This window comes from Trachypithecus francoisi, unplaced genomic scaffold, assembly GCF_009764315.1.
Source record: "Trachypithecus francoisi isolate TF-2019V2 unplaced genomic scaffold, Tfra_2.0 Lachesis_group3, whole genome shotgun sequence".
Classification (NCBI taxonomy): Eukaryota; Metazoa; Chordata; class Mammalia; order Primates; family Cercopithecidae; genus Trachypithecus; species Trachypithecus francoisi.
The window spans coordinates 159715068-159730266 of NW_022681468.1; the positions used below are offsets into that span (position 1 = coordinate 159715068).

General features: G+C 40.9%; 1 protein-coding gene across 10 annotated transcripts in view; it reads left to right on the forward strand.

Moving 5' to 3' along the window:
- The window catches only part of TJP1 (tight junction protein 1), a 279503-nt gene that overhangs the window by 250919 nt on the left and 13385 nt on the right, over positions 1–15199 (forward strand). For 6 of the 10 annotated variants that reach the window (XM_033190726.1, XM_033190728.1, XM_033190727.1 and 3 more), the window contains 8 exons: positions 1452–1534; positions 2421–2631; positions 2929–3029; positions 8669–9019; positions 9364–9603; positions 10250–11122; positions 11264–11361; positions 12547–12774. In XM_033190726.1, coding sequence (XP_033046617.1) covers positions 1452–1534; positions 2421–2631; positions 2929–3029; positions 8669–9019; positions 9364–9603; positions 10250–11122; positions 11264–11361; positions 12547–12774 — 2185 coding nt within the window. The remainder of the gene's footprint in view (positions 1–1451; positions 1535–2420; positions 2632–2928; positions 3030–8668; positions 9020–9363; positions 9604–10249; positions 11123–11263; positions 11362–12546; positions 12775–15199) is intronic. The other 4 variants (XM_033190729.1, XM_033190731.1, XM_033190734.1 and 1 more) reach the window with 1 other exon arrangement.

The following is a 15199-nucleotide window of genomic DNA, read 5'->3' on the forward strand; positions in this document are numbered from 1 at the left end:
CATCTTTTCTTTAATACGTTGCTTTTCATTTGATTACCAATTAAATTGAATAAGGATATTTATTTTCTGAATATCAGAATATTTGCAGACAAATAATTTGAGTAAAATCTGAGCAAGTTAGAAAGTGTTTATTTCTGTCTTCTTAGTTTTTTCAGAAGAGGTTTTGTTTTGTTTTATTTTGTTTTGTTTGAGACAAGGTCTTACTCTGTTGCCCAGGTTGGAGTGCACTGATGTGATCTCAGCTCACTGCAACCTCCGCCTCCTTGGTTCAAGCGATTCTCCTGTCTCAGCCTCCCCTAGTGGCTGGGATTACAGGCACCTACCACTGAGCCTGGCTAAGTTATCTGTAGATGACATTTCACCTGAAGAAGTTGGTGGTGACCCTTATCCATAACCAAATTTAGGATTTTTAGATTTGGGAAAAGCAAGTATGATGACTTAAAAGCTCTGCCTTAAAGGGTAATACATTGGTTTAATCAGGTTTACTCCACAAAGAGGAATTCAGGTAGCTTAGTTGTATATCTTCTTTGAATCTAATAACAGTCTTTTGAATTGAGGAGTTAGTCGCATTTTTTTTCCAGCCAGAATTCGCAGTTGGTCTTTCTTCTTAATTCTCCAGTGTTCACTAGATTTGAAATTCCGCCCTGCTTGCCCGTGGTGCTTTGTCTTATGGTAGTCTCATTCTCTGAAACCATTGATCTTGACCGTCAGTGTGACTTGTCTTTCCAGATCTCTGCCTTTGTCTGATCTCTGAAACACCAAAGCTCTTCCTTTCCTTTCATCCTTGTGACCACAGTCACAAACGTTGCTGTGCTCTGAGATGGTGGTTGGAAACCAGTCCAAGCTGCATTTGGCACATTGTACACCAGTGAAGACAGGTTGCCAGGATGAAGCCATAGGCTGTCTCACAGTTACAGATGAACAGCTCCCTGCCCCCAGGTTCCCCTTCTACTGATGTAACTAAGGTCTCTAACCCAGAACTCCCTAGGCAATCTGCTGTAGCACCATTACTGATGGTTGATGGACATGCCAAGGTATTGACCTCTTCAGCCAGTAGTGGCTGGTTAGAGCTTGGCGAAGGAGCAGCCTCCTCGGTTTATCTCAGTGTGCCATACAGATAATATTTTCTCTGGATGTCACAGTGTGAAAAGGGGTGGGAGGTAGTGCCGTGTTGAGCCATGTTAGAGCCCCAGGCAAAAGAAAACAATGTGCATTCCTATATATTTTTTCTTTAATGGCTAATTTTTTTCCAGACTCTTAAAGTAGTTGGAAAAATAGTGGAAAAAAAATGAGAAGTGTGCATATTAAAACTTACTTTAAGTACTGCATGCGTAAGACAGTTTCCACAAAGTACTATCCAGCCCGGCATATCAGTGGTGGCCAGCAGTTGAGAAACTCTGATCTAACCAATGAAAATTTGATGTCTTATTTTGTCCTGACATAATGAATAGAGAGTGAACCACGAGACGCTGGAACTGACCAACGTAGCTCTGGCATTATTCGCCTGCATACAATAAAGCAAATCATAGATCAAGTAAGTTATTAAAATTTGGCCTATTTCATTATGTTATTGTGGTTTTGAGTGGGATGGGATTTGGTTAATTTGAAAGTAGAAGGTATTTTTCTAAGACTGTTACATACTATAAGAAAATTAAGCCCTTACTGAAAAGCATTATAATAATTACTTTCAAGAGAATAGTTACTGTAGGCATCAGAAGATGATTTTTCATTACCAGAAAACAAGTGTATGATGTTTAGATGTAATTAACAGACTGCTTATATATTACATCAGTACAATTCAAGTTGTAGTTTGATATTTACATTCATAAGGAATGTCAGGAACATTAAATTCTTAAACTTACTTTTTTTCTAACTGTACACGGATAATACTATCAGATTGTGGTGTTAGGGCTAAGTCTTAAAAGTGAACTTCATAGAAAGGATTTTAGAAATTTGGCCAGAAATGGAATTGAATTAAGTTAAAATTAGTTTTTTAATATGTGCTCCTGAGACATTAGAATACAATTAAAGATCCGTTACCACTGAAATTTTGTTTGTTTTTGTTTTTGAGGTAGGGGCTTGCTCTGTCACCCAGGCTGGACTGCAGTGGCGTGATCTCGGCTCACTGTAGCCTCCACCTCTCAGGTTCAAGCGATTCTTGTGCCTCAGCCTCCGAAGTAGCTGGGATTACAGGCGTCCACCACCATGCCTTGCTAGTTTTTGTATTTTTAGTAGAAACAGAGTTTCTCCATACTGGCCAGGCTGGTCTCGAACTCCTGGCCTCAAGTGATTCACCCACCTCGACCTCCCAAAGCGCTAGGATTATAGGCATAGCGTGAGCCACCGCACCCAACTGAATGTGATGATTCTTAATTAATGATGTCTTGTGTCTTTGTATATATTTTGCTTTCTTTTTCTAGGACAAACATGCTTTATTAGATGTAACACCAAATGCAGTTGATCGTCTTAACTATGCCCAGTGGTATCCAATTGTTGTATTTCTTAATCCTGATTCTAAGCAAGGAGTAAAAACAATGAGAATGAGGTTATGTCCAGAATCTCGGAAAAGTGCCAGGAAGTTATATGAGCGATCTCATAAACTTCGTAAAAACAATCACCATCTTTTTACAAGTGAGTATGTTAAAGGCCTTCTTTCAGCTTACAATGTCTGGACAACATTAAGTAGGCCAAAATGTTACAGTGTTCAAATACTAAAACTTACACGATCTTTTCTTGAAAAGCTTCCTGTTGTGTTAACAGCTGCTGTTTGGTTAAAAGAAAATATACAGTAGCAACATAGAAATTTCAGATGTTTGCATCCTCAGATACCATCTTTCAGTAGTGACGATTTAGCTGTAAGCAGGGTTGAATTCTTCTGACTTTTGGCAGTGCTCTAACCATAAAACTACATCGTTAATTTATTTTCAGCTACAATTAACTTAAATTCAATGAATGATGGTTGGTATGGTGCCCTGAAAGAAGCAATTCAGCAACAGCAAAACCAGCTGGTATGGGTTTCTGAGGGAAAGGTAAGACATTTCCTGTTTCATTTTTGACTTGTTGAGTAAATTATGTAACTAATCAGAGATGCTTTTGAGATACCAGTGCTTTCTAATTAGATCAACATATTGGAGAAATTTAGGGAAAGTTAGCTTTTAGGTTTTTATAATATGTGTGTAGGGGTTATGAAAGTTGTTTCTCATGGTAAGAGAATTCTTAAATTTTCTCACCTGTTGAATTACCACTACAGTAGGATTGTCTCCTAAAGAATCTCAAATTATAATGAAGAGCAGGTTGAGTTCTGATGCTACCCCTATCTGGCTATGAATGACGACTTTGAGCCTGGCTTCAGTTTCCTCCTCTGAAAATGAGGGGATTTGGAGGCCTAGATGAGCATCTCTCAAAGTGCTGTCCTCAGCATTCTCAATTCAGGACTTGCTCTGAGAGAGAAGGCACTATGAAGGCAAGCAGCAGGTGGGAAATAAACCCTCGACCCCTTCAGGAGTATCCTGGTACCCACTGGCATTTAAAGGCTCTGAGACATCTTAAAAGTTAAAAAGCCTACTACATGCATTTCCTCACATTTATTTTTTACTCAACACCTATTAATATTCTTACAACATACTGGGAGATATTGAACAAAGTACTAGCTCCTTCCTGGCTTTGAATTTTGTTTTCTATATGTCCAAGTGGCCAGCTTTAAAATAACTACTTTCTATTGTCAGTCTTTCTGGTTTTATAGCAATCTTTGATGGGAAGGTCTATTTATTTTGTCTGGAGAGTTAATCATTTCCTCTGAGTACACCATTGAAGGAAGCTTTTTTTTTTTTAAATGTCTTTTACCTTTTTCAGATCAGTGCAATAAGTTTTGGTTATTAGGGAAGATTGAGACTATCTCTGGTTTTTATTTTGTTTTTTGTACTTCTTGTTGGTTTGGTTTTTGTTGTGTTTTGCCCCTGCATGGTCCCTATCTTCCTCTGCCTGGCTGTGGCTACAGATGGCTCTGAGAGTGCATGCTGCATGCTTAGGACCCCCCATGTCCCCTACCCAGACATACACAGCCTCTGCAAGGAGAGCTATTAACACTGAGAGGCAGTGTCTGTTGTTCTCACGTATAGTAAGGTGTCAGAACTATGGTTTTCCTCTTTGTGAACCAGTCTGGGGGATGGACCATGTATATAAGAGCCTAAGACCACTCTGAATATCATCTGGAACTTGATAGGAAAATGAAGGTGGAAACAAACCACACCACTTTACAGGAACACGCTATTACTGATTTCTACTTTTGCAGCACTTGAGAGGATTGTAGTCTTCTTCATACTAACCTTCTATAGCAACACAATTCTATTAACATCCTTTGTCAGGTCCAATGTTAATAGCTTGCACTAGTGAATTCTTAAAATGAAATTAGTCTATAAATGTTTTCCCAAAATGCACAAAGTCTACATGTCTACTACCTGAGAGGCTTTTTTAAAATCCACAAATCTTAATTTTTTATAATTTCTTTTAGTGATATTCTTGTCTGCTTTCTTTGCTTGGTTTTAAAGTAAAGGTCCAATTTTATAGCTTTTTATGTGAGGAAAAACAGGTTATTATCAGGCTAAACTGATGCGTCTTGTAAGGCAGAAAACACTGTTACAACTTAAAGTTTATCTTCCTGTCCCCTTCCTGTCAAGTATATTTCATAGAATAGATTCTTAAACTAAAACCACTCCATTTCACATTGACTTTCCTGAACCAACTATTTTGACCTAATTGCTAGAAAGAGTTCCTTTTTACAAGATCTAACACAGTCTTATATGTTCCCTGCTAAACCAGGAAAAGTCATCCTGAGGCTTTCTTAACATATTTCCTAGTTCAAAGCAACTCATCGTTCTTGCTCACATACGCATTTCAAACCAGCTGCAAAAACTAAGTGGATTGATTAGTTCTAAGTTATTTTTGCCCAGACTTTCAACGTTTCCTTGAGTGGCTACTGGATTATAGTATTCAGAACCCTGGCAAGTTAAAGATTAGAGTAGATAGCAAGAAGACTTTTCTTCTGCAACAGCTATTACCGAGTTTGGAAGCCATTGAGACTTGTTCAGAGAGATTGTGCTCTACCAGGATAGATCCCTGGATTCCCACTCTCCCCATCCCAGCCTGGCAGATACTCTCTCGAAAACCAGAGCATGGGGAGACCTGACACACCCTATCGTGCTCAAGGTCAGAGTCTTAACAAGCCAAGCTTAGGGACTGCATGGAAAGCTCCATTCAGGCAGTTTGACTCCCTAGACCCTGCTTCTGGCACAGCAGACCTGCAGAGCCACACCAAACCTGCTAGTTAATAGCAGTGCATCTTCCTGGAGGACAAGAGTTTTATGTTTGTCCTTCAGTCCATGCTGAAGTGGAAGAAATACTTTCTGATTTCTGGATTCCAGATCCTTCAGCTGTCATGACTAAGCACAGTGTCTAGGCAGGGTCCTCAGGGAGTGCTCTTTTCAATCCAGGTACTAGTGTTACATTAGTGTCCAGTGATAACCTGTTGATTGCAACTCTGTAGCTTCCTTTCCCTCAAATACTTCTCACTTTCTTTCTGATCTACTCAGAAGACAATCAACATAAACTATTAGAAACTGAGTTCTTAATTACTTACAAAAGAAAAGCATTACTGTATTTTTCCTTCTCCATCCGTTGGATACTGCTTCTATGAAAAATAATAAAGAATTTCTTCTTAATGTGGCAACCACCACGTAGGTGATGATTTTCCATTGTGTTTCATAACAGCTTTAAGGGCCAAATGTTTAACAGGTTGTTTTAGTCTACTCTTGAACTGCTGTAAAGAACTACCTGAGACTGGGTAATTTATAAAGAAAAGAGATTTAATTGGCTCATAATTCTGTGGGCTGTACAGGCTTCTGCTTCTAGGGAGGCCTCAGGAAACTTATGGCAGACAGTGAAGGGGAAATAAGCATGTCTTAATTACATGGTTGGAGCAGGAGGCAGAGAGAGAAGGGGGGAGTGCTGCACACTTTTAAACAGACAGATCTTGGGAGAACTCTTACCACAAGATAGCACTAGGGGGATGGTGCTAAACCATTAGAAACTGCCTTCATGATCCAATCATCCCCTACCAGGCCGCACTCCAACACTGGGAATTATAATTCAACATGAGATTGGTGTGAGGACACGAATCCAAACCATATCATTCTGTCGCTGGTCCCTCCCAAATTTCACGTCCTCCTCACTTTGCAAAATAGAATGGTGCCTTCCCAACAGTGCCCCAAAGTCTTAACTCATTTCAGCATTAACTCAAAAGTTGAAAGTCTCATCTGAGACAAGGCTACTCCCTTCTACCTAGGAGCCTGTAAAATCAAAAACAAGTTAGTTACTTCCAAGAGACAAAGGGGATATAAGCATTGGGTAAATACTTCCTTTTGAAAAGGGAGAAATCTGCCAAAACGAAGGACCTCCGATCCCCATGCAATTCCAAAAGTAAGTAGATTAGTCATCAAATCTTAAAGCTCCAAAATAATCTCCTTTGACTCCTCAGCTCACACTCAGGCTACACTGATGCAAGGGGTGGGCTTCCAAGGCCTTTGAAGCCATGCAGGGCACAACCCCTGCAGCTGCTTTCATGGACTGGCATTGAGTGCCTGTGGCTTTTCCAGGTGCATGGTACATGCTGTTGGCAGACCTACCTTTCTAGGGTCTGGAGGACAGTGGCCCTCTTCTCACAGCTCCACTAGGCAGTGCCCCAGTGGGGACTCTGTGTGGGGGCTCCAGCCCCACATTTTCCTTCCACATTGCCCTAGAGGTTCTCCATGAGGGCTCTGCTCCTGCAGCAGACTTCTGCCTGGACATCCAGGCATTTCCATACATATCTGAAATCTAGGCAGAGGCTCCCAAGCCTCTACTGTCTGCCTCTGTACACCCATAGACTTAGCACCATGTCAAAGCTGCCAAGGCTTAGGGCTTGCACCCTCTGAAGCAACAGCCTTAGCTGTAACTTGGCCCCTTTTGACCATGTCTGGAGCTAGAGCAGCCATAAGGCAGAGCACCATGTGCCGAGGCTGCACAGAGCAGCAGGGCCGGGCCTGGCTCACAAAACCATTTTTCCCTTCTAGGCCTCCAGGCTTGAGATGGAGGGGGCTTGAGATGGGAGGGGCTGCCACAAAGGTCTCCGAAATGCCTTGGAGACATTTTCCCCCATTGTCTTGGCTGTTAACATTCTGTCCCTCCTTACTTAGCAAATTTCTGCAGCCAGCTTGAATTCCTCCCCAGAAAATTGGTTTTTATTTTTTACCACATGGCCAGGCTACACATTTTCCAAACTTTTATGCTCTGCTTCCCTTTTAAATATGAGTTCCAGTTTCAGATAATCTCTTTGTGCACACATATGAACACATGCTGTTAGAAGCAGCCAGGTCGCTTCTTGAATGCTTTGCTGTTTAGAAATTTCTTCTACCAGATACCCTAAATCATCTATCTCAAGTTCAAAGTTCCACAGATCACTAGAGCAGGGGCACAGTGCCGCCAGTCTCTTTGCTAAAGCATAGCAAGAATTAATGACCTTTACTCCGGTTCCCAGTAAGTTCTTCTCTGTCTGAGACTTCCACAGCCTGAACTTTATTGTCCATATCACTATCAGCATTGTGGTCAAAACATTTCTACAAGTCTCTAGGAAATTCCAAACTTTCCCTCATTTTTCTGTCTCTTTTGAGCCCTCCAAACTGTCTCAACCTCTGCCCATTACCCAGTTCCAAAGCTGCTTCCACATTTTCAGATATCTTTTTGGCAATGTCCTACTTCTCTGGTACCAATTTACTGTATTAGTCCATTCTCACACTGCGATAAAGAACCATCTGAGACTGGGTCATTTATAAAGAAAAGGTTTAATTGGCTCACAGTTCTGCAGGCTGTACAGGCTCCTGCTTCTGGGGAGGCCTCAGGCAACTGGCAGTCATGGTGGAAGGGGAAGGAAGCACATCTTACATGACTGGAACAGGAGGAAGGGAGTGGGGGAGGTGCTGCCCACTTAAAAAAACATCTTGGAAGAATTCTACCACAAGACAGTGTGAGGGAGATGATGCTTAAACCATTAGAAACCACCCCCATGATCCAGTCACCTCCCACCAGGCCCTTCCCCCAACACTGGGGATTACAATTCAACATGAAATTTCGGTGGGAACTCGAATCCAAACCATATCAGTTGTTTCCTAAACATAAATATATTAGCTCTTGTTCAACTTTTGAGCTGTTGGGTTTATTTCATAGGTATTCTCCTGTGTGCTCTTCTGTCAGTGTGTCCTTGTTTCTGTGAGCTTAGTTTGGTAATTCTCCCTCTTCCCCTTGCTTACAAGGGCTGAAGAGCTAGTGAGTAGGTTTTATAAATCTGAGCAGTGTCAGGGTTTCTTCGTCGTCTTCCGGGGCTGGGCCCTGGAGTCTGACTTTGTCCTGGCTTACCAGCCACTGTTTCCTTCATCCATGCCCTTCAGATCTCAAGGGGTGCTCTGTGTGTCTGTGTGTGTGCTTGTGCAATCTTCTTGACTTTTCCTTACCAGAAGTTTCAAGAAGTAGATGTGACTTCTCCAGAGAAAGATATCCTTTTCAATCTCCCTTATACGATAAAGGCCATCTCTTAAAGAACTACTGAATAAAATTTGTAATTTACTTTTATTTGACCCAGGCGGATGGTGCTACAAGTGATGACCTTGATTTGCATGATGATCGTCTGTCCTACCTGTCAGCTCCAGGTAGTGAATACTCAATGTATAGCACGGACAGTAGACACACTTCTGACTATGAAGACACAGACACAGAAGGCGGGGCCTACACTGATCAAGAACTAGATGAAACTCTTAATGATGAGGTTGGGACTCCACCGGAGTCTGCCATTACACGGTCCTCTGAGCCTGTAAGAGAGGACTCCTCTGGAATGCATCATGAAAACCAAACATATCCTCCTTACTCACCACAAGCGCAGCCACAACCAATTCATAGAATAGACTCCCCTGGATTTAAGCCAGCCTCTCAACAGGTAAGCAGCAAACATTCAACGTTTTGTAGATAGAGGTGCATTATTAAATTTTAGAATGTGGTGATTGAATTAAAAATATATATGTTGTCCTTTCTCCAGATTAAGAATTAATCTTCAATTTCAATTTGAGAGTACCAAGGACTTAATTCTAAATTTTGTGTGTTTGTCTTAACACAGCAATGTACTGGATTTTTTTTTTTTTTTCCCGAAAAGTTTAGGGCATGAGGTCATAGTTTTGTTATTCAGCACACTTAAAATGTATGTCTACCAATCACTATAAATTGAAGTGGGAAGTTAGCAGTAAACAGAAACACTATATTTAAAATATTTTAAACACTTCACAGAAAGCAGAAGCTTCATCTCCAGTCCCTTACCTTTCGCCTGAAACAAACCCAGCATCATCAACCTCTGCTGTTAATCATAATGTAAATTTAACTAATGTCAGACTGGAGGAGCCCACCCCAGCTCCTTCCACCACTTACTCACCACAAGCTGATTCTTTAAGAACACCAAGTACTGAGGCAGCTCACATAATGCTAAGAGATCAAGAACCATCATTGTCGTCGCATGTAGATCCAACAAAGGTACCTGTGCTGCAGTGTTGCACTAATTTGTTGCTCTCCATCAATCTGGCACATGATCATTTTTGCTTTGCCCTTTAAGTGTTCCTTTTGCTTTTTTACTGCGGGCTTGTACACTGTAATGCTTTCAAATCAATACAAATCATTTCAGTTTTGTAGTTTGCATGGCTTCCATTGGTATACTGATTATTTGAAAACAGGCCTTTTAATTGAGATTTGTGCTTATTGTTTATTATTTTTATTTTTGGCTTTCAGTATCTTCCAGAATTCCTTAATACGTAATCGAAACCCATCATAAACATATTTATGTTAACACAGATTATGATGCCCATAAATTTTCTTTAGGATTTTTCAGTGTCAAAATGAAGTGTAATCAATAGTTCAGTGCGTTAATTTTCTACTAAATTTAATATTTATCTTAACTCACTGTTTAGTACATGCTGAAATATAAAAGCCCCTACCTGCATTATACATTTTGAGCTTTCACTTAAACCATCATTTTCCACTAATCTTGTCTATCCTGATAATAAATGGTAAAACGTACCATTTTCACATATTAAATCATAGTTTAATATTTAATCATAGTCTAATAAAATAGACTAGAATTAAAAACAAGACTTTGTCCTTAAATGTGAATTTTTTTATACAGGTATACAGAAAGGATCCATATCCCGAGGAAATGATGAGACAAAACCATGTTTTGAAACAGCCAGCCGTTGGTCTTCCAGGGCACAGGCCAGACAAGGAGCCTAATCTGACCTATGAACCCCAACTCCCATACGTAGAGAAACAAGCCAGCAGAGACCTTGAGCAGCCCACATACAGATACGAGTCCTCAAGCTATACGGACCAGTTTTCTCGAACCTATGAGCATCGTCTGCGATACGAAGATCGCGCCCCCATGTATGAAGAACAGTGGTCATATTATGATGACAAACAGCCCTACCCATCTCGGCCACCTTTTGATAGTCAGCACTCTCGAGACCTTGACTCCAGACAGCATCCGGAAGAGTCCTCAGAACGCGGGTACTTTCCACGTTTTGAAGAGCCAGCCCCTCTGTCCTATGACAGCAGACCACGTTATGAACAGGCACCTAGAGCATCTGCCCTACGGCACGAAGAGCAGCCAGCTCCTGGGTATGACACGCATGGTAGACACAGGCCGGAAACCCAGCCCTACCCTTCAGCAGGGCCCAAGCCCGCAGAGCCCAAGCAGTATTTTGAGCAATATTCACGCAGTTACGAGCAAGTCCCACCCCAAGGATTTACCTCTAGAGCAGGTCATTTTGAGCCTCTCCATGGTGCTGCAGCTGTCCCTCCGCTGATACCTTCATCTCAGCATAAGCCAGAAGCTCTGCCTTCAAATACCAAACCGCTGCCTCCACCCCCAACTCAAACTGAAGAAGAGGAAGATCCAGCAATGAAGCCACAGTCTGTCCTCACCAGAGTTAAGATGTTTGAAAACAAAAGATCTGCATCCTTAGAGACCAAGAAGGATGTAAATGACACTGCCACTTTTAAGGTAAATATGTCTTTACTGCCTTGGATGCATAGGCACACAGTTTAAAAGGCTTCTTAGCGCTCGCCTCCCCCATTACATGATATCTGTTCTGTAATTATCTGTTCCTTAGGCATATTTGTCTTTTTTTTTTTTTCTAAACAGCCTCCAGAAGTAGCATCTAAACCTTCAGGTGCTCCCATCATTGGTCCCAAACCCACTTCTCAGAATCAATTCAGTGAACATGACAAAACTCTGTACAGGTGAGTGCACTTTGCGCTCTTTGTGACATAGAACTGACCAGGAATTTATCCCTCTTAGTCAATGAGAAAACCTTTCACTGTGTTAGTAGAGTAGAGGTGTGAATAGGAGGAGTTTGTCCTTAAATACAAACTATCAGCTCTCCTAAACAGTGATTCTAAGAAGAAAAAAAAAAAGTAGAACTTTATTATGCCTTTTCTGACAAATCTTTATACCTTTAGCAAACTTTCGGAAGGATAGTCTCCAAGCAGATGATTAAATAAACATTTTTAAGCTCTGACATTTGTATTATGTTTTTTAGTTTTAAAAGTGCTTTTCAACATGTGAACTCTTAGTTTCCAGTGGTGAGGAAACAGACTCAGACTGGTTAAGATAACTAAATCATTCAGTGAGTGTGCATCAGGTGCTTGTCCTTGTGCTAAGCACATCAGCATAATGAGGTGACAGTGTTGTTCTGCATTGTAGCGAGAGATACTGAGGCTGAGAGGGGTTAAGTAGCTTACAAGACTTCTTAGAGCTGGAAGAGAAACCTGGCCGGCTGCTCCTCAGCCTGAGCTTTTTCCCATGGCCTCATTGCACTGCCAATAAGTGACAGATTAGGTTTGAATACAGGTCTTCTTTTTTTTTTTTTTTTGCCTGAATATATGTTTGCACTTATGATAAAGAAGAGAACTGTCTAATATGCGTTTACTTAGTGACTTGCTTTCTTCCTCATCTGCTTTCTATGCCTTCTAGAACTTTAGACCATATAGAGTTATTCGTTCATATGAGAATCATTGAGATCCTGGACTGAGTTCTTAAAAATCCCTGTGAAAGTTCTTAAAGTCTATCATTTACTGTTCTTGACCTTCATATATGTACTTCTCAAGATGCTCACTGTCCTGGTTGCATTCCCCTTTGTCTTTCTGATTAACTACTTCTAAACTGCTGTCCCCTAATCATATAATCGTTGAGCTTATTAAATTGTGTTAAAGGACTCATGAGCCAGAAAGAGGCTGCCTTTTGAGTATACTGTTAGGACATGGGATTTGAAATATCCATTCTAACTATTGGACTGCTCAGATCCTCAGTAATCACAGCAGTTAGTAATTATTGACCTTTTGGTCAAGGTAAGATTTACATATTCTACTTCCTTCATAACATTAATATCTAAAAAGGTGTTCCATTTGTCATTCATTATCTGTTAGGATCCCAGAACCTCAAAAGCCTCAACTGAAGCCACCTGAAGATATCGTTCGGTCAAATCATTATGACCCTGAAGAAGATGAAGAATATTATCGAAAACAGCTCTCATACTTTGACCGAAGAAGTTTTGAGAATAAGCCTCCTGCACACATTGCTGCCAGCCATCTCTCTGAGCCTGCAAAGCCAGCTCATTCTCAGAATCAATCAAATTTTTCTAGTTATTCTTCAAAGTAAGCTATTTCACCTGGCTTTTAAAAAATAGGATGCAGCATATTAATCTCGTGCAGTTCAATATATTTTGAAGAAAAATAGTTTAAATGTAATATATGATTTCTGTAGGCTCTAGTGGTTCAGCATTGTACATGCTTTTTTAGTTCTGGGATGTGTGTTTTGCTTTTAAAGTCTGCTGTTAGATGTACACAGTTTTTGCATTCACAAAGATGCTAACGTCACAGGGTTTTGACGGAAGACAGTGTCAACTACAAGGACCCTCATTGTTACGTAATCTTCAGTCTTCACTTCTGTACACACACATAATGACCTCATGCTGGTTCGTTTTCTTTTCTGTTTTTATTTTTTAAATATAAAAACAGATGTGAGGAGAATCCTGTTTGAGGGAAATACCGAAGAGGTTTTTTGTTTTTATAAGATTTCTGATCCAGTTTTACAGGTGAGGGAAAATGACAGGGCAGAGCTGGGACTGAACCCAAGTTTCTTGACTCCCAGTCATCTTTCCCCTGTGCTTGCTGCTCCCCTCTGTTTGCTCATCCCCGGGTTTCATGTTAGTTTGTTCTCCTTTCTTGTGCCTACATGGGTTTGTGTCTCCTGCTGGTTCTGTGTGTCTGGTTGAACCCTGACTGATAAGAGAATTTGGTACTGATAGTTGGGTCTAAGCCCACACAGGCTTCATACCTCAACAGAACAAAACCCGCAAGAGCAAAAACAGATGTGGATTTGTCAAAAGAAATCCACGTACACAGTTACAGGAGCTGGCTAAGCAAGTCGTATTTCAGAGGGCAGTTGGTCAGGAAGGGAAGATTTTGAGCTACTGCAGCGTGGGAGATCACGGAAGGCCTAAATTCTCATTCAGAGGGCTCTACTGAGTAGGCCAGGCCCTCCCAAGACCATCTCCCCTCAACTGACTGGGGACATAAAACCTGGAAAATCCCTTCATAGCAGTACCCAGCCAGATTGACGTATTAGAATTCATCACACATAGTATTGTGTCTAGATTAAAAGCACCTAGATTTTTCCTTAATTAGTTACATGGACTTGGGATTATCTTGGGAAATTATTTGTCATTTACTATTGTGTGAAAATTGTTTTAGAATGTACTTTAAAACCACTAACATTAAAACCTAATTTTAATTACCACTGCTTTTTCTAAGACATCATTCAAAGTGAAGACTTAAAACATTTGTTTTCACTCTCCTGTGTTTAAGGCTTTATGTTTACAGAAGAAAGCAGTTTATGAGAATACAAATGCAAACTGAGAGTGCTGCAGTGGGGGTTATATTAAATGCAAATCGTGTCTTCCACTAATGTTGTGAACCTCCCCGTAGCACAACACTAGAAAGGGGTTGTGGCATCTAGATGGTGTCTAGACTGAAGTGAGCTAGGCACAATGTAAACCCACACAGGCGCACAGCTGGGTTCATACCTCAACAGAAAAAAACCCACAAGAACAAAAACTGATGTGGATTTGTCATTAGGAATTCGTTTACATTTACAGTGTTACAGGAGTTCATTTACAGTTATCACAGTAGCATCTAAATGGTGTCTAGCCTAAAGTGAGCTAGGCACTGAGCCTTGGGAGCTCACCTTTGGGTGTACCCTTTAGTTATTATTTTTACTAAACACCGTTAAACACATTCATTCCTGTCAGAAGAAGGTTCATGGGTGTAGTTTAAAGATATCTCTTATCGTTTTACATACTTGGTAAATAGAATACAACCTTAAAAGATTATATGGCCAGGCGCAGTGGCTCACGCCTGTAATGCCAGCACTTTGGGAGGCCGAGGCGGGCGGATCATGAGGTCAGGAGATTGAGACCATCCTGGCTAATACGGTGAAACCCCATCTCTACTAAAAATACAAAACATTAGCTGGGCATGGTGGCGGGCGCCCGTAGGTAGTCCCAGCTACTCGAGAGGCTGAAGCAGGAGAATGGCATGAACCCAGGAGGCGGAGCTTGCAGTGAGCTGAGATCCTGCCACTGCACTCTAGCCTGGGCAACAGAGTAAGACTCTGTCTCAAAAAAAAAAAAGGATTATATTTAGATCTAAAAAGTAAACTGTTTTGCCAGGAAATTGATTGAAATGCATGTTTGCTTTGTTTTTCTAGAAAGAAGACTTAGCTTATTTGTGATGTGTAACTTCAGGGTGTAGAACATTGCCTTGCATACAGTGGGGGCTTAATAATTGTTGAGTGAATGAAGCTCAAAACGGTGTGGTGTACTAGGTGCATCCACCACCCTCCTTTTCATTAACACAGCTCTGGAAGGAACCTGTATTACCTGGTCATTGTTTTCACAGGGATATATTGTGAAATAGATGACATCTGTCTTTGTGAATTTACTCAGAACTCAGTTTGATTTTACTCCCTGCTGCTGTGAGTGAGAAAAGTATAATTTGGGATGGAGACCAGTATACTTTT